At 45.7% G+C, this 19539-nt stretch overlaps 1 protein-coding gene across 1 annotated transcript in view; it reads left to right on the plus strand.

Annotated features, from left to right (window-relative positions):
- kalrna (kalirin RhoGEF kinase a) overlaps positions 1 to 19539 on the plus strand; it is a 989478-nt gene that overhangs the window by 431031 nt on the left and 538908 nt on the right. Inside the window, exons 7-8 of the mRNA XM_070875649.1 lie at positions 3976 to 4098; positions 7139 to 7330. Of these exons, the coding sequence (XP_070731750.1) occupies positions 3976 to 4098; positions 7139 to 7330 (315 nt within the window). The remainder of the gene's footprint in view (positions 1 to 3975; positions 4099 to 7138; positions 7331 to 19539) is intronic.

The raw sequence follows: 19539 nt of genomic DNA on the forward strand, positions 1-19539 counted from the left end.
GGTTAGACATACAACTGAATTCTAGTATTGTTAACTGCTTCACATTCTTTTCTAAAGTTTCCTCAAGTAGGGTTAGCCCAGGCAGAGTTAACCATTACTTGCTGCCATGCTCCACCTCAGTCAACAAGCTCCCCGCTGGAGTGGAACTAAACTACAGAACCAGTGAGAACCTGTTCAACCTTTGCCATCTCCAGGTCAGATCCAAGACCACCCCAACCTCTGTTGTCGAGCTACAGTACGCGGACGACGCCTGCATCTGCGTATATACAGAGGCTGAACTCTAAGTCATAGTCAACGTATTTACTGAAGCGTACGAAAGCATGGGCCTTAGGCTAAATATCTGTAAGACAAAGGTCCTTCACCAACCTGTCCTCGCCGCACAGCACTCGCCCCCCCGCCCCAGTCATCAAGATCAATGGCGCAGCCCTGGACAACGTGGACTATTTCCCATACCTCCGGAGCCTCTTATCAACAAGAGCAGACATTGCCGACGAGATTCAACACTGCCTCCAGTGTGCCAGTGCAGCCTTCAGCCACCTGAGGAAAGTGTGTTTGAAGACCAGGCCCTCAAATCTGTCACCAAGCTCATGGTCTACAGAGCTGTAGTAATAACCGCCCTCCTGTATGGCTCAGAGACATGGACCATGTACAGTAGACACCTCAAGTCGCTGGAGAAATACCACCAACGATGTCTCCGCAAGATCCTGCAAATCCCCCGGGAGGACAGACGCACTAACATTAGCATCCTCGACCAGGCCAACATCCCCAGCATTGAAGCACTGACCACATTTGATCAGCTCTGCTGGGCAGGCCACATTGTTCGCATGCCAGACACGAGACTCCCAAAGCAAGCGCTCTACTCGGAACTCCTTCATGACAAACGAGCCAAAGGTGGGCAGCGGAAACGTTACAAGGATACCCTCAAAGCCTCCCTGACAAAATGCAACATCCCCACCAACACCTGGGAGTCCCTGGCCAAAGACCGCCCTAAGTGGAGGAAGTGCATCCGGGAGGGCGCTGAGCACCTCAAGTCTCATCGCCGAGAGCATGCAGAAATCAAGTGCAGGCAGCAGAAAGAGCGTGCGGCAAACCATTCCCACCCACCCTTTCCCTCAACGACTATCTGTCCCACCTGTGACAGGGACTGTGGCTCTCTTATTGGACTGTTCATCCACTGAAGGACTTATTTTTTTAGAATGGAAGCAAGTCTTCCTCGATTCCGAGGGACTGCCTATGATGATGAACCATTCCTTCAGGACAGGGAGAAGTCAGTGAAGTAGGTTTTCATCTTCACTGTGCCTGGAGAATTGATGTTCCCCATCAGGTTACATCAGGTCCTTTGTGTTAATTGAGATTTTCTGGGCCTCCTGCACAGTGACTGCAGCTGTAGTAGGAGCATGCCCAGCATAAATGAGGTAGGAGGTGCTGCTCTTGGCCTCCTGCCTCATTTTGCAATGGCTTAGATTGTTGGATGCCCCAGCGTAAGGAGCGCCTGCAGGTAGTGATGCACAGGCCTACGCCAGGACCCAAGGGTCAACTGGGGTTCCAGGCATAAGACTGAAGACTCACAGGCAAGCTTTAAATTTATATTACACCCCCTTGCCGCCCCGCCCGCCATAGATTATTTGAAAGACTCTCCAGCAGTAGCCAGAAGGTCCTGATTCTGCGCCAGATCCTAGACATGGACGTCTGTTGGTGCACTCTGATTTCTTCCCCAATTTTTAGTACACAGCCCAACTATAGCCCAGGGAAGAACATGCCCTGTGTAATGACTCAAGTGTCTGGTTACTGTTACTGTAAACTCACTCAGGTGCAACCTGGCTTTATTCCAGCCTGAGAGTGCCAGTGTGACAAAGACACCCAGCTTATATGCAGGTGACCAAGCACACATACCACATGCGTACAGCCCGATGACCTCCGACCACGGCGCCCTCTGGTGTCTGGTGACCCACAAGCATTAATACATAACACCCTGGGGTGGAAATACACAGGCAGCTCTTTCCTCTGAGGCAATGCTATGTCTGTTGGGCACTCAGTAGTGCACAAGGAGGAAGATCTATCCAAATAGCAGCTTTTAGATTGCACAAGATCTGTACTAAGGCTCCTAGTTCCTGACACATGGCTTCTGTAACGCCAACAGCATCCTCAAGGTAAGCTTGCGAAACTTGCCAGGAAGCCACATTTGTACCAGCAAGTTTACTTTGTGGAAACAGTAAGAACCAGGGCACTGAACCTGATATAAACGCAGCTAATGAGACCTAATTTTCACAAGGAGTGGCATTACCGGAAGCTGAGAACAAGTCGCCTGTCACCCTCATGGCTGAGGAACAGTCTGTGCTGCATCCCCCAACCTCAGTTAGGGCATTTCTGGAAATATTACATTTGGTCTCAGCATCTCTTAGTAGAAAATGAATAATCCATCCAAGAATCTTGATCACTATCCAATCGTCCCTGCTGAAAGTGTGTGTGAGATTGCTGGATGAGAACAGAATCAGTCTTGATTGTTGACGGTTACTTTAGTTGATTAGCTTGTTAACAATCACTGTTCAGAGTCACATGGGTAGAATGGTCATCACTACCTGTGGAACTGTACCCAATATGTGTAACTATCTTTAGGAGAGGAAAGCAAGGTCAAAAAATGTAAGGGGGGAATAAATAGTGGGGAAAGCATGTAATTTAGTAAATAATTTTAAGTTTGGGTGTGTCCTTCAAAAGTGTGCCATAAATAAAGAATAATGGACCAATACAATGCAAGCTGAACAGTGTGTTGCCCTACACTTGTTTTTGCCACCAGAGTTTTATATTGAGCTCTCCTAATAAGGTGTAATCAGTGTTATATCTGAGATTCCTGAAAGAATGCCCACAGTTACTTTCCTTCCCCGTCCCCAAGCGTAGATATTTAAGGTCCGGAATTGGTCTTTTCTATAAGAGCCCATCGGTAAGGATGCACTGCTCGGTCGGCACGGAGGGGCCAACATTTTGAAAATTGACCTCCATTATTTTTGGAGCGGTGTACAGGACCGCTCCGGCTGTCTTCCCGCCTCGTCGGGCACGCACCGATCTCTTACCGACCGGCGGCGACCTGCTTTCCGCCCCGCGTGGGAAATTGCCCCGCGGGAGTGGGTCGGCTGCTGCTTGGTGCCCCCGACAGCTTTCCCCGGCGGGAAGCTTCTTGTGGCTGGGTGGCGCATCCGCCCTTAAAGGGAAGGGTGCACTGTCGTGGCCGCTATTATATTTTATTGTCGGGCTGACTCCGAAGTCGGCCCGACAATGGTGGCCACGGGTTCAGCAGGCAGCCTGGCACCCCCTCTTGGGTACCGAGCCGCTGGCCTGGCCGAAACCCTCCCTGGTGGTCCAGTGGGCGCCGCTAAAGTGGCCCTCCCCTTTAACTGAAAGGGAGGGATGTGGTGATGTGTCAGCGTGACGCGGCACATCATCAGCAACGCGCTGATGACTCGGAGTGGCGGCCGACCCGACAGAACGGCACCCGCCAGGAACACCGCCCTGCTGCAAAAAAAAATAAAGAGCTGAATATCGCCGGATTCTCCGCCCCATGCATTGTGGCAGAGAAAACAATTTAAAAAATGGTAAGTGTGCCCCGTTTGGGGCGGAGGGCAATTTCGGCCCCTTAGAGTCAAGAACAAACCATTTCTCTTGTGAAACCGTAGTCATTTTGCCTGTGAATGCAGCAATTTTTGTAGGCATATGATACAATCCCTCAAGACAGTTTGACTGATATGTAGTATCTTGTAGCAAATAATCTCCATCTGCGTCTCCATCGATCCATAACTTTTTCTGTTTTTTCACTATCTATCTCTCTCACAGAAGGTCTGGCTGTTGCTTGCTACATGGCTCTCACTCAATTTATTTCTGCTTATTTGTCCTACACTCAGAATATGTGAAAGCTGCGTGTGAACATCTTGAGATCACATCTCATCACCAAATCTGCTCTAACCAGTTCTTTTTTTTTTTCAGATGTTTGACTGGATTAGCCACAACAAGCAGTTGTTCCTACAGAGTCATACAGAGATTGGGGTGAGTTACCAGCATGCTCTGGATCTACAGACCCAGCACAACCACTTTGCTATGAACTCGATGGTAAGCACTTATAGCTTGTAATGAAAGAGAAAGATATAAAAAGTTCCTCGATGATGATTAGCTTATTTAACTACATTTCTCAGAAAATGAAACTAACAATAATTAGTATTTTTTTAAAGTTTCCATTTATGTTGGTATTTTATTGCATCAAAATGTTTCAAAGAGCTTCATACACAATGGGGGAATTTTCACAGGGAAAAATGGGCGGGTTGGAGGTGAGAGGAAGTAAAAGTTGCAAAACTCTAAAACCAGACCCCAACCCGCCTACTATCACCTTTTACTCAGGCCGGTCGGGGGGCAAGCAGCCAACCCGCTGCCAGGAGGTGAGTTGGTAATTTAAATATGATAGTGAGGCCTGAGGCCTCGACTTTAACCTGCTTTGCAGGTTTAACTGCAGGGGGCCGGGGATCCCGGGGCTTGAGATTTCCGGTGGCTGCCGCGCGGCGGGCACAGCCTCAGGGAACAATCCTTGTGGGCTGGCAGGAGCAGGAGTGCTTCCTGTCGGCCTTCCAAGCTCCACCACCAGCAGCCTGCACCCTCCAGGGTCGGGGATCAGACCACTCATAGGAGATCTGTTTCCTCACCCCCCCACTCCACGGGCTTGGACCCTCCGGGCTTGGAACCCCCCCCCCCATTTCACCTGGACCCAGCACTTACCTGTTGCTGCAGTATCCAGCCTGCATTCCCCATCTGACTAGAAGCTAGCTTGTCAATCAGGCTGACTTCCGGGCGGGGAACCCACCCATTACGTCCCACGCACGCTGTGGAGTTAAAACTCCGTCTACCACGGCCCCCCGCACAATGCGGGTGGGAAACGGGAAAATCCCAGCCAGTAAGTTACTTTTTTTAAGGGTGGGGTGATAGTTGTTTTGTAGGCAAACTTAACAGTCATTCTGTGCCAACAATGTCCCATAGATATCCATAAATGGACAGATGATAATGCAATCTAAATGGTCCTCTCTTTTTTAAAAGAATATACTGTACATTTTTGGCTTCTATTATATTTCCATAGAAAAATAAAATAGCTAAGATACAAAAAATTGAGTTCAAACAATAGATTGTTTTTTTAAAAACTTGGTTGAGGAGATGATGTCTATAATTATAATTCTATTTTAGTCATTTAGTAATTTATAGAAGAAATAATTTTTCCATTTGATTGTGCTTTGTAGAAATATTGTGAGCAAAATTTCCACTATGATAACAAGAGCTGTCTCCAGTTGGAATACAAAAGTGATGAAGTTATGCTTCCATTGTACAGAGCCTTGGTCAGACTCCATCTGGATTACTGCTTTCAGTTTTGGGCATGTTTAAAATGATAAAAGGATTCGCTAGGGTAGATACAGAAACTGTTTCCTCTGATGGGGGCAATCCAGAAGAAGGGTGTATAATCTTAAAATTAGAGCTCGGCCAGTTAGGAATGAAATCAGGAAGCACTTTTTCACATAAAGGGTAGTGGAAATGTGGATCTCTTTTCTCCCAAAGGGTTGTGGATGCTGGCTCAATTTGAAACTTTTAAGACTCAGATTGATAGATTATTGTTAGGTAAGGTTATCAACGGATATGGAGCAAAGGCGGGTAAATGGAGTTGAGGTGCAGGTCAGCCATGATCTAATTGAATGGTGGAACAGGCTCAAGGGGTTGATTGGCCTACTCCTGTTCCTACATTCCAACTTTCAGATAGAATTTTCCCACAAGCGCTAGCTGTCATTAACTTTATTTAATTATGAGGTATTGTTGAAGCAGTGTGCTTCAACTACCAATTATGTGTGTAACACGATTTGAGAGGATGGGCTGCAATTGCAGGTATGACCAAAATGATTCTCTTTTACATGTATTTTTTTGATTTATATAGCCCTGATAGGCTGTCAGAAAGTATTTTAAGACTGCTTCCTCACCCAAGGCAGCAATTTACAAATTTTACTTTGTGAACAGATTTTCCAATGGCCTGTTATATCCTGGATATTTCACGGCTGTCGTGAAAGGAAAATGGCTTGGCAAAATACAAACCTCATCAGTCTACTTAATGACTGTTTAGTACAGGCTTGTTACCTACTCGTCATTATACTGGGGGGAAAGTTAAAACAATATGAATTTATTAACATGAAGTCATTGTGCAGACAAATTTGCTGGCCGGCAAATATGCAATGTAGGGTAAAGGGCAGTTTAATCTCTGTTTAGTTGGAGAAATTAGGAAATATTTCAACAGTTTATAAATACTAGCACTCATTCAAACTGGTCAGTGAACATTTGCCATTCTGATAGTTCTGAAATTTCCCAGTGTCTTGAGTATACATGAAGCCAGTAAACATAATGAGTACGATCCATCAAAAACATTTGTTGAATGTTTTGGTGACCACTGTATGTGAAATGTTAACACAAGCAGCAGTCATTTGTGACCCAATCTGCTTGATCAGCCAGTTCGTAGAAGCTATCCACCAATTTACCAACATTTGAAAAGAGTCTTTGGGTACGACTGTAGCCCTGGTACAAGAGCCCAAATGCCACATGTTGGGTAGGCATAGAATGTATCCACAGCAATAACAGACATAACAATTCCAGATTTAATACTATGGAACAAAGTATGCACTACATGTAAATGGGATGCCTAATTTTGCTCAAACAAACCAATAAAGAATTGGTTTTCTTAGATTATTTACACATGCTACAGGTTTATGCTTTCAGGCTTGAAATGAATGATTTGTCTGTGTGTATTTTAATTTGACATGAAATGGGAACAGTAAAACTCTTCTTATAATTGGGCTGTTTTATTTAATATAGTTCCATTTTGAATCTACTGTTGATCTATTCCATTAAAAACAGATTGTTGTGACATTTTATATTTGCATGCAAATAGGAAAAGTGTTCTTTTGGGTTACTCTTTTATTTACTGAAAAGAGAGAATCACTGCCTGAGCCCGAGCTTAAATAATTTAGAAATGTTAATTTGCTAACTTAACTATTTTGCTACCTTGCTGATGGATGGAGCTGGTGACAAGACATTTTCAGTTAACTTTCTAACTGGCAATCTTCTTCCTTTTCAGAATGCATATGTCAACATCAATCGCATCATGTCTGTTGCATCCAGGCTTTCAGAGGCTGGTCATTATGCATCTCAACAGATCAAGCAGATATCTGCCCAACTTGATCAAGAGTGGAAGAGCTTTGCAGCCGCTCTAGATGAGCGTAGTACTATCTTGGCAATGTCTGCTGTATTTCACCAGAAGGCCGAACAGGTGAGTTTTAGGATAAAGGATGTACACATGTATCTCAGAATCGGCATAAGATGATTATTTACACAAATCAAATCTCTCCTGATAGGATCAGCATTACTTCATATTGTTTTACTGATGAGGGTTAATGCTAATAATGGCAAATATCTTTGTCTCTTTTCAAATTAAATTATCCCTGTTTCATGTTTTTTTCAGGCTGTACTGTTAAAAGGACACATCTGTGTAATGTGCTTTTTACAAGTACTGAAGTCATTACTGAAAGGTTTGTGGTAATTAGTCTAGAAATTGATTTTTGAAACCAAGGAGCATGTTTTACAGAATTCTAACAAGTGTCAGCTTTATGAAGTACTGTATTGCTGACATGTTCTCTGATTCAATCTTTGAGATTAAAATTGCTTTATTTTTTTTAAGAGGCTGTGAATTAAGTCCTAAGGCGCCATCCAGAATTCCTATATTTTTAATAAGAGTACAATAAATATTTTTCTTCTTTCTTTTCCCAATGCTTATTGTAAAAGGAAAGTATTTTTTATCCACATAAAAAGATTAAAAAATAACAAACACCCCCATAAGAGTAATGCTGGTACAAATGATTGTAATTATGCATGTCCCCTTGGGTTGTATATATTTGTCAAGTTCTAATTAACCAATCACTCTCATTGTTGGGAATGTTTAAGTAGTAAGCATGTTACACTCAACATTTAATTACAATGTTGAAGTGTCAATTAAAGGGGCATTTGGAGGTTATTGCTATCATGTGCAGTACCATGGAATGGTAGCATTCAAGTTGGGCTTGTGATTTCACCATATGTTGAGTCTCTAATCTATTTCTGCCGACCTAAAAAACAAATAGTACTGAAAACTCGCAAAACACCCGGAATATTATAACCAGTGCTACTGTTTTATTGTGGCTGAATATTTTTAATTACTTTGCATTTCAGGCTTTTGAGGATCATATTCCTCAATTCAGTCCATTTTTCTGTGAAAACCAAAATCTTGCCTTTAATTTGTGAAAATATCTGAGAGGATCTCTGCTCTCCTCCAATTATAGCCTCTTGCACATCAATGATTTTCTTCGCTCTACCATTGGCGGCCGAGCCTTCTGCTCTCTAGGACCTAATCTTGGGATTTCCCTCCCCTAAACCTCTCTACCTTTCTCTCCTCCATTAAGACGCTCCTTAAAACCTATCTCTTTGACCAAGCTTTTAGTCACCTGTCCTAATACCTCCTCATTTGGCTTGGTATCAAATTTTGTCTGATACCGCTCCTGTGAAGCGTCTTGGGACATTGTACTATCTTAAGGATGCTATATAAATGCAAGTTGTTGTTAAAATGAGCTTGTTGTATTTTAAGCTGCAGAAGCCTAATGCCCATTTCGCAGTGTTCCCATGCTTACGGCAATAAAAAATATACTTTTTTGGAGTCCTTGTAAAAAGTGAGCAAGAGCTTCATTATTCTTACCAAATTCATGGTAATAAGGGCCATGCACAATTTTATACGTTTTAATAAGTATTCTTTCCCCAAGCACTGCTTGCCCATAAATAAAAGAGTGTATGGTAGATTTGATGTCCTGGCGTTTGAAAGTAGGGCTTCAATTTTCTGATGCGCAGCTAGACTTTGCTCCCAACTGTCTCCCTGCATCTCCAGAGTCAGAGTTATCTACAGTTTTTATTAGGTCCGTGGCACCTCTTTTGGATTCAGGGGAAGGAAATGGCTGTGGCATTTGCAGCAGTAAAGCACCGGTGCTTCAGCAGGGAGGCCATCACCAAATTATGTTCCCTCCTGGAGCCAAAGTGCTGATATCTTCTACTTGGGATGGCTGTATCTGTGGCTGTGAAACATAGAAACAGAGAAAATAGGTGCAGGAGTAGGCCATTCAGCCCTTCTAGCCTGCACCGCCATTCAATGAGTTCATGGCTGAACATGAAACTTCAGTACCCCATTCCTGCTTTCTCGCCATACCCCTTGATCCCCCGAGTAGTAAGGACTTCATCTAACTCCCTTTTGAATATATTTAGTGAATTGGCCTCAACTACTTTCTGTGGTAGAGAATTCCACAGGTTCACCACTCTCTGGGTGAAGAAGTTTCTCCTCATCTCGGTCCTAAATGGCTTACCCCTTATCCTTAGACTGTGACCCCTGGTTCTGGACTTCCCCAACATTGGGAACATTCTTCCAGCATCTAACCTGTCTAAACCCGTCAGAATTTTAAACGTTTCTATGAGGTCCCCTCTCATTCTTCTGAACTCCAGTGAATACAAGCCCAGTTGATCCAGTCTTTCTTGATTGGTCAGTCCCACCATCCTGGGAATCAGTCTGGTGAATCTTCGCTGCACTCCCTCAATAGCAAGAATGTCCTTCCTCAAGTTAGGAGACCAAAACTGCACATAATACTCCAGGTGTGGCCTCACCAAGGCCCTGTACAACTGTAGCAACACCTCCCTGCCCCTGTACTCAAATCCCCTCGCTATGAAGGCCAACATGCCATTTGCTTTCTTAACCGCCTGCTGTACCTGCATGCCAACCTTCAATGACTGATGTACCATGACACCCAGGTCTCGTTGCACCTTCCCTTTTCCTAATCTGTCACCATTCAGATAATAGTCTGAAGGTGACCACAGCATTACATTTCTAAGTTCACCATTCGTTCCACCAGGGACATATATCACATTTCTTAGTTTGCTGTGCATTGATGTATCAACCTAGTGACTGAGCCTTGTTTGTCAGTGGAAATATTTGCACAATAATCCCTGTGGAAAGATGGCAAGTCCAACAATATACCTTGTGGCAAGATTACCAAAAGTGCAGGCCCTCTTAAATGGCACTTTGGTGGCTTTCTGGCACCCAACACCTAATCCATAGGCCTATATGAACAGGAGAGGGTTCCATTCTGTTAATGTCCAGGTTGTCCCTGATAGGAACTGGAAGTTAATGCTGATGCATTCATATTATGCCAGTCCACCATGCCACTAATATCTGAAACAGAAGGGAGACTGGATAGCTAGCTCCTTGGGAACCAATAATACCCTTGGCTGCTGAGAAAACCATGATTAGCTGCAGAACAACAATGCAAGCCTTCCAGCTACTTCCAAAAGCGAATAGAAGCACAATACAAATATCAAAAAAACAAAAGTAATGTAACGTTTAAAAACAACGATGCCAAAATTGCCCCTTTCTTTAAGCCATGACTACCTTAAAGAGCCTCTCCGCCTAGTCACGCGGAGTCCAGCAACGTTTAATAAGTTGCCCTACCTGATTTTCTCGGTGGTGATCATCACCGCACCGCCCGGGTACGCACAGACCCCCTACCGACTGGCAGCGACCCCCTTTCAGGAGCGGAGCGGGCGTGGGTCAGTGCCCCGATACCTTTTCCCGGCGAGAAACTGTATATACCTCAACGACGCATCCGCCCTTAAAGGCGAGAACGCACTGCTGGCGCCTCCATTTTATTTTATTTTATTTGTCGGCCGACTCCAAGGTTCGATCAGGCAGCCCGGCAACCCCTCTTTGGTACCGGGCCACTGGCCTGGCCGAAACCCCCCCCTGGCAGCCCAGTGTGCCTAACTAAACTACATGCAGAGCTCGTAGCAGCCCTCCCCTTTAACTGAAGGGGAGGGACAGTTCAGTGCTCGGGAAACCCGGAAGAACGGGTTTCCCTCTGGTCCTGTCGAATTTAACTGCAGGACCTGATTACTATTTTTGGAATCTGTTTCCCGTGGGCAGTCAGGCCGATTGGGAGGCTGTCGGGTGGGTAGACCTATGGCACCAGGCCGCAGCTGGGGAGGGATCGGGGTCAGTGGAGATAGCGATGGGGGACGGGAGAGTTTGGGGAAGATGGGGATATCGATGGGACCTGGAGAGATCGGGGAAATAGGGGACATCGATGGGGGGCCAGTAAGATCGGGGAAGCATGGGACATTGATGGGGGAGCCTGTAAAATTGGGGAAGGAGGGGACATTGATGGGGGCTCGGAAAGATCGGGGAAGCGGGACATTGATGGGGGGCTAGTGAAATCGAGGAAGGAGAGGACATCGATGGGGGGGGGCCTGGAATGATTGTGGGGATGAGGGGATAACATTGTAGGGGACCCCGGAGAGATCGGAGGTGGGGAAAGATCATTGGGGGCCCGTGCAGGAGATCGTAGTGGGGGCCATGGAGGTGGGAGGAGATTGCGGGCCGGAGAGGACATCAGGAGGACATCGGATCACGGCGGGAGGGAGGGGGGTGGGGCGGTCCGACCGCTGGGGAGGTTAACAAGATATCTTTGAGGGCAGGGGGAGGAAACACTTCTTCTCCTCTTGGCCCACAAACAGTGCTGGAAAGGCATTTACCTGTTCCATCCAGCACTCCTCACCTCCTTTCAGTTGTCGGGTTTCACAAGGCCGGGGAACCCAAGCCGACTACTTTTATAGCTGGAAAATATTTAAATGAAGGACTTGCCCACTGGGAGTGGGATGGTCGCCCGCACCCGCCCTACCTCCGTTAAAACTGGAAGTGGGCAGGTTGGATGTGGGGTGGCTTCGGGTTTGACATTTTAAAAATGTTAACTTCCCACCCAATCCAAACCCACCTGTTTATGGGGGCTAAAATTACCCCCCAAGTATGCAGTCAGACCCTTGGTGAGAATAACTCTGTTTTCTCAAAGCAAAAATTAAATGCCTGATTTTCACCCTGAATGGTGTTGACGAGGGGTTAAAATTAGTGGGAGGGAGGGTTTTGCACCACATTCCTGACGCATTCCCATGCTCCCGTCTTAACTTGCCTGAAATCAGGCAAGGCTGCCTACTCCAGAGGAGTGGGGGCTTAATTTAAATGGCAGAAGTAATGATGTTATTGGTATGCATGCGCCATTTTAACTGTAGACTTGACTAAGCCCCAAACAGTACCAAACCCACCAGTAAAACGGGGTGGCAGACAGGATCCTGGCCACAGGAGGCCCAGGTAAGTTCAATTTTCTTTTACTTTTTAAATATTCCTTGTGGACCAGGTGGGATATGGGTGGAACTCGCTATCGAAGTATACTAATGAGGCCAGGGAGTTAAAATTTTCCGCGTCTTTTGCTCCAGGGGGTGGTGGCTTGCTCCTATTTGGCTCACCAGCCCTCCCACTCCCCCCCTCCCCACTCCTTAAGATTTCAATTCCAGCATTGTGGATCAGTGCAAAGTTAATTCTGTAAAGAGAATCATAGTATCATGCAGCACAGAAGGAGGACATTCAGCCCATCGTGGCTGTGCAGGCTCTTTAAAAGAGCTATCTAATTAGTCACACTCCCTTGCTCTTTCCCTGTAGTGCTGCACATTTTTTCTTTTCAAGTATATATTCTTTTTTCCCTTTTAAAAGTTACTACTGAACCAACTTCCCCCTCCCTTTCAGGCAGTGCATTCCAGATCATAAAAACTCGCTGTGTAAAATTGTCATGTATGTATGCTTGGGTTTACTAGCCACCAGGTGGCGCCACTGTCGGAGGTCATTGGGCTGAGCGCACGTGTGTGCGGCCCAGGTATAAAAGGCCAACCATCTTGTAATGTAATCACTTTGGGCCCTAATAAAGTAGAGCCAGGTTTGTACCTGTTTGGAGTTTACAGAATTCAGTCTATTGAGTTATTGCATACGCAACATTTGGCGACGAGGTAAAAAGAACCTTCGCATTCAAAAATGAGTACAATTGGAATTCTGGAGCGATTTGTGGAGGGAGAAGATTGGGCAGACTTTGTAACCCGCTTGAACCAGTACTTCGTGGCCAACAAAATGTAGAAAGAGGCAGACGCAGTTCAGTGCCGGGCGGTCCTTCTCACGGTTTGCGGTCCGAAAATCTATGGACTCATAAAGAATCGCCTCTCACCCTTAAGTCCAACGGACAAGGACTATGAAACATTGTGTGCTCTGGTACGTGACCATCTCAAACCAGATAAAGGCATCATCATCTCAAGATATCGATTCTATACACACGTTCGTTCTGAGGGCCAGGATGTATCGGAATTCGTTGCCGACCTAAGACGTCTAGCTGGACCGTGTAAGTTCAAAACTGCGTTGGCAGACATGCTGCGGGACTTCTTTGTAATCGGCATTAACCACGAGGTGATCCTGCGTCAGCTACTGGCGGCGGAGACGCTGGATTTGAGCAAGGCCATCACGATTGCCCAATCATGCATGACGACGGACAAAAGCTTAAAGCAGATATCATTGAAAAATCGGAACTTGGCAAGTACTGTAAACAACATCGTATCGTCATTTGGCAGAGCTGCATATGGCAGGGCCTACCTGACTGCGTATGCGAAACCTGTGGCTGCTCAAAGTCTGCCAACGGGAATGAATCCGATATCACCGTGTTGGCATTGTGGGGGAACTCATCGGCATCATCAGTGTCGGTTTAAACAGTATATTTGTAAAGGCTGTTCGAGAGTGGGGCATCTCCAGCGCAACTGAGCAAGCGTGCTGTAACACACCACGTGGATGATGATGACCAGTCTAGCGCGGATCCGAATATGCAATCCGAGATACCAGAGGAGGAAGTGTATGAACTGGATTTGTTCCAAACAAAGAGCCAACTGATAATGATTAATGTAAAACTTAATGGTGTGCGGTATCGATGGAATTGGACACGGGTGTGAGTCAATCAATAATGAGCCAGAGGACATTCGACAGGCTGTGGGATACTAAGGCTGTGAGGCCTAAGCTGAGTCCAGTCAATGTCAAGTTGCGTACGTACACTAAAGAACTCATAACAGTGATTGGCAGTGCAGTAATCAAGGTGTCATATAATGGTATGGTTCACGATTTACTGTAATGGATTGTTCCAGACAATGGTCCAGTGCTGGTCGGCAGGAATTGGTTAGAAAAAATCAAATGGAACTGGAACGAAATCAAAGCGCTGTTGTCGGAGGAGGATGAGCAAGTTCCCCTCGCTGTTTGAACCAGGCATCGGCAATTTCACTGGAGCCAAGGTGCAGATCCACGTGGACTCGGATGCAAGACCCGTCCATCATAAAGCTCGGGCAGTTCCATACATGATGAGGGAAAAGGTCGAAATTGAACTGGACAGACTACAGCGTGAAGGGATCATATCACCGGTCGAATTTAACGAATGGGCCATGCCCATTGTTCCCGTGTTGAAAAGTGACGGCACTGTCAGGATTTGTGGAGACTACAAGGTTACGATCAACCGAGTTTCGAATCAAGATCAATACCCATTATCGAAGGCTGATGACCTGTTTGCAACGCTAGCCAGGGGGAAGTCATTCACAAAACTGGATCTGACGACAGCCTACATGAGGAGCTGATCGACATGTCGAAGAAACTTATGTGCATCAACACTCATAAAGAACTGTTTATCTACAACAGGTTCCCTTTTGGAATTCGCTTGGCTGCAACCATATTTCAGAGGAACATGGAGAGTCTACTGAAGTCCATCCCCAGAACCGTCGTGTTCCAAGATGACATACTGGTCACAGGTCGTAACTCCGCCGAACATCTGAACAACCTGGAAGAGGTTCTACATTGTCTGGACAAAGTGGGACTCAGACTGAAACGCTCGAAGTACGTCTTCATGGCACTGGAAGTCGAATTCCTGGGGAGGAAAATTGCTGCTGACAGTATCAGGCCTACGGACTCGAAAACCAAGGCCATCAAAAATGCACCCAAGCCTCAGAATGTGATGGAGCTCCGTTCGTTTCTTGGTCTACTCAACTACTTCTGTAATTTCTTACCTAGATTGAGCACCTTATTAGAGCCACTACACATGCTGCTAAGAAAAGGCGACAACTGGGTTTGGGGTGTGTCTCAAGATCGAGCTTTTGAGAAAGCTACTAATCAGTTTTGCTCTAACAAGTTGCTGGTAAATTATGATCCGTGTAAGCGTCTAGTATTGGCCTGTGATGCTTCGTGATATGGAGTTGGTTGCGTGCTCCAACAAGCTAATGAGTTGGGCAAATTATAACCTGTTGCGTATGCTTCAAAACGTTTGTCGAAGGCGGAAAGAGTCGACAGCATGGTACAGAAAGAAGCACTAGCCTGTGTGTATGGGGTTAAAAAGATGCATCAGTACCTGTTTGTCTTCGGTTTGATCTGGAAACAGATCACAAGCCACTCATTTCATTGTTTTCGGAAAACAAAGGTATCAATATCAATGCATCGCCCTGCATCCAGAGGTGGGCACTGACATTATCTGCCGATGATTATGTCATTTGCCATAGACCTGGCACTGAGAATTGTGCCGATGCATTGAACCGTCTGCCGTTGCCCACACCGGAAGTGGAAACGCCACAACCGGCAGACCTACTATTAGTCATGGATGCTTTTGAAAGTGAAGGAACCCCTGTCACGGCCCAATAAGTTAAGACCTAGATCAGCCAGGACCCGATATTATTGGTTGTGAAACGTTGTATCCTTAGTGGTGATTGGTCTGCCATACCCAAGCAAATGTGTGAGCAGACCAAACCTTACATCTGTCGCAAAGACGAACGATCCATTCAATCGGATTGTATACTGTGGGGTAATCGTGTTGTTATGCCCAGGAAAGGCAGAGAGAAATTTGTGCATGATCGACATAGCACGCATCCCGGTATTGTCATGATGAAAGCCATTGCCAGGTCTCATGTCTGGTGGTCTGGAATTGACTCTGATTTGGAATCATGTGTGCATCAGTGCAACACTTGCATGCAGCTTAGTAAAGCACCAGCGGAATCGCCGCTGAGTCTGTGGTTGTGGCCATCTGAACCATGGTCCAGGATCCACTTCGACTTTGCTGGTCCCTTCCTGGGAAAAATATTCTTAATTGTGGTGGATGCTTATTCCAAGTGGATAAAGTGTACAATCACAGAAACATAGAAACATAGAAAATAGGTGCAGGAGTAGGCCATTCAGCCCTTCGAGCTTGCACCACCATTCAATAAGATCATGGCTGATCATTCCCTCAGTACCCCTTTCCTGCTTTCTCTCCATACCCCTTGATCCCCTAAGCCGTAAGGGCCATATCTAACTCCCTCTTGAATATATCCAATGAACTGGCATCAATAACTCTCTGCGGCAGGGAATTCGACAGGTTAACAACTCTCTGAGTGAAGAAGGTTCTCCTCATCTCAGTCCGAAATGGCCTACCCCTTATCCTAAGACTGTGTCCCCTGGTTCCCAACATCGGGAACAATCTACCCGCATCTAACCTGTCCCGTCCCGTCAGAATCTTGTATGTTTCTATGAGATCCCCTCTCATCCTTCTAAATTCCAATGCATAAAGGCCCAGTTGATCCAGTCTCTCCTCATATGTCAGTCCAGCCATCCCGGGAATCAGTCTGGTGAACCTTCGCTGCACTCCCTCAATAGCAAGAACGTCCTTCCTCAGATTAGGAGACGAAAACTGAACATAATATTCCAGGTGAGGCCTCACCAAGGTCCTGTACAACTGCAGTAAGACCTCCCTGCTCCTATACTCAAATCCCGTGGCTATGAAGGCCAACATACCATTTGCCGCCTTCACCGCTTGCTGTACCTGTATGCCAACTTTCAATGACTGATGTACCATGACACCCAGGTTGCGTTGCACCTCCCCTTTTCCTAATCTGCCACCATTCAGATAATATTCTGTCTTTGCGTTTTTGCCCCCAAAGTGGATAATCTCACATTTACCTCCGTTATACTGCATCTGCCATGCATTTGCCCACTCACCTAACCTGTTCAAGTCACCCTGCAGCCTCTTAGCATCCCCCTCACAGCTCACACCGCCACCTAGTAGAGTGTCATCTGCAAACTTGGAGATATTACACTCAATTCCTTCATCCAAATCATTGATGTATATTGTAAAGAGCTGGGATCCCAGCACTGAGCCCTGCGCACTCCACAAGTCACTGCCTGCCATTCTGAAAAGGACCCGTTTATCCGGACACTCTGCTTCCTTCTGCCAACCAGTTCTCTATCCCTGTCAGTATATTAGCCCCGATACAATGTGCTTTAATTTTGCACACCAATCTCTTGTGTGGGACCTTTTCAAAAGCCTTTTGAAATTCCAAATACACCACATCCACTGGTTCTCCCTTGTCCACTCTACTAGTTACATCCTCAAAAAATTCCAGAAGATTCGTCAAGCATGATTTCCCCTTCATAAATCCATGCTGACTTGGACCAATTCTGTCACTGCTTTCCAAATGCGCTGCTATTTCATCCTTAATAATTGATTCCAACATTTTCCCCACCACTGATGTCAGGCTAATTACTCGCTTTCTCTCTCCCTCCCTTTTTAAAAAGTGGTGTTACATTAGCTACCCTCCAGTCCATAGGAACTGATCCAGAGTCGATAGACTGTTGGAAAATAATCATCAATGCATCCACTATTTCTAGGGCCACTTCCTTAAGTACTCTGGGATGCAGACTATCAGGCCCCGGGGATTTATCGGCTTTCAATCCCATCAATTTCCCTAACACAATTTCCCGCCTAATAAGGATATCCTTCAGTTCCTCCTTTGGTCCCTCGGTCCCCTAGTACTTCTGGAAGGTTATTTGTGTCTTCCTTCGTGAAGACAGAACCAAAGTATTTGTTCAGTTGGTCTGCCATTTCTTTGTTCCTCATTATAAATTCACCTGAATCCGACTGCAAGCGACCTACGTTTGTCTTCACTAATCTTTTTCTCTTCACATATCTATAGAAGCTTTTGTAGTCAGTTTTTATGTTTCCGGCAAGCTTCTTCTCGTACTCTATTTTCCCTCTCTTAATTAAACCCTTTTTCCTCCTCTGCTGAATTCTAAATTTCTCCCAGTCCTCAGGTTTGCTGCTTTTTCTGGCCAATTTATATGCCTCTACCTTGGATTTAACACTATCCATAATTTCCCTTGTTAGCCATGGTTGAGCCACCTTCCCCGTTTTATTTTTACTCCAGACAGGGATGTACAATTGCTGAAGTTCATCCATGTGATCTTTAAATGTTTGCCATTGCCTATCCACCGTCAACCCTTTAAGAATTATTTGCCAATCCATGCCTCAAACCATCGAAGTTACCTTTCCTTAAGTTCAGGACCCTAGTTTCTGAATTAACTTTGTCACTCTCCATCCTAATAAAGAATTCTACCATGTTATGGGCACTCTTCCCCAAGGGGTCTCGCACAACAAGATTGCTAATTAGTGCCTTCTCGTTACACATCACCCAGTCTAGGATGGCCAGCTCCTTAGTTGGTTCCTCGACATATTGGTCTAGAAAACCATACCTCATACACTCCAGGAAATCCTCCTCCACCGCATTGCTGCAAGTTTGGTTAGCCCAATCAATATGTAGATTAAAGTCACCCATGATAACTGCTGTACCTTTATTGCATACATCCCTCATTTCTTGTTTGATGCTGACCCCAACCTTACTACGACTGTTTGGTGGTCTGTACATAACTCCCACTAGCGTTTTCTGCCCCTTGGTATTCCGTAGCTCCACCCATACCGATTCCACATTATCCAAGCTAATGTCCTTTCTTACTTTCGCCTTAATTTGCTCTTTAACCAGCAATACCACCCTGCCTCCTTTTCCTTTCTGTCTATCCTTCCTAAATGTTGAATGCCCCTGGATGTTGCGTTCCCAGCCTTGGTCAACCTGGAGCCATGTCTCTGTGATGCCAATTACATCATACCCGTTAACTGTACTCTGCGCAGTTAATTCATCCACCTTCTTCCGAATACCCCTCGCATTGAGGCACAGAGCCTTCAGGCTTGTGTTTCTAACACACTTTGCCCCTTTAGAATTTTGCTGTAATGTGGCCCTTTTTGCTTTTTGCCTTGGGTTTCTCTGCCCTCCACTTTTACTTTTCTTCTTTCTGTCTTTTGCTTCTGCCTCCATTCTACTTCCCTCTGTCTCCCTGCATAGGTTCCCATCCCCCTGCCATATTAGTTTAACTCCTCCCCAAACACTCCCCCTAGGACATTGATTCCGGTCCTGCCAGCTGCAGACCGTCCGGTTTGTACTGGTCTCACCTCCCCCAAAACCGGTTCCAATATCCCAGGAATTTGAATTCCTCCATTTTGCACCACTCCTGAAGTCATGTATTCATCTGAGCCATCCTGCGATTCCTACTCTGACTAGCACGTGGCACTGGTAGCAATCCTGAACTTACTACTTTTGAGGTCCTACTTTTTAATTTAGCTCCTAGCTCCCTAAATTCGTCTTGTAGGACCTCATCACGTTTTTTACCTATATCATTGGTACCTATATGCACCACGACAACTGGCTGTTCACCCTCCCTTTTCA

Source organism: Pristiophorus japonicus, chromosome 3 (assembly GCF_044704955.1).
Source record: "Pristiophorus japonicus isolate sPriJap1 chromosome 3, sPriJap1.hap1, whole genome shotgun sequence".
In the NCBI taxonomy this organism is placed as follows: Eukaryota; Metazoa; Chordata; class Chondrichthyes; family Pristiophoridae; genus Pristiophorus; species Pristiophorus japonicus.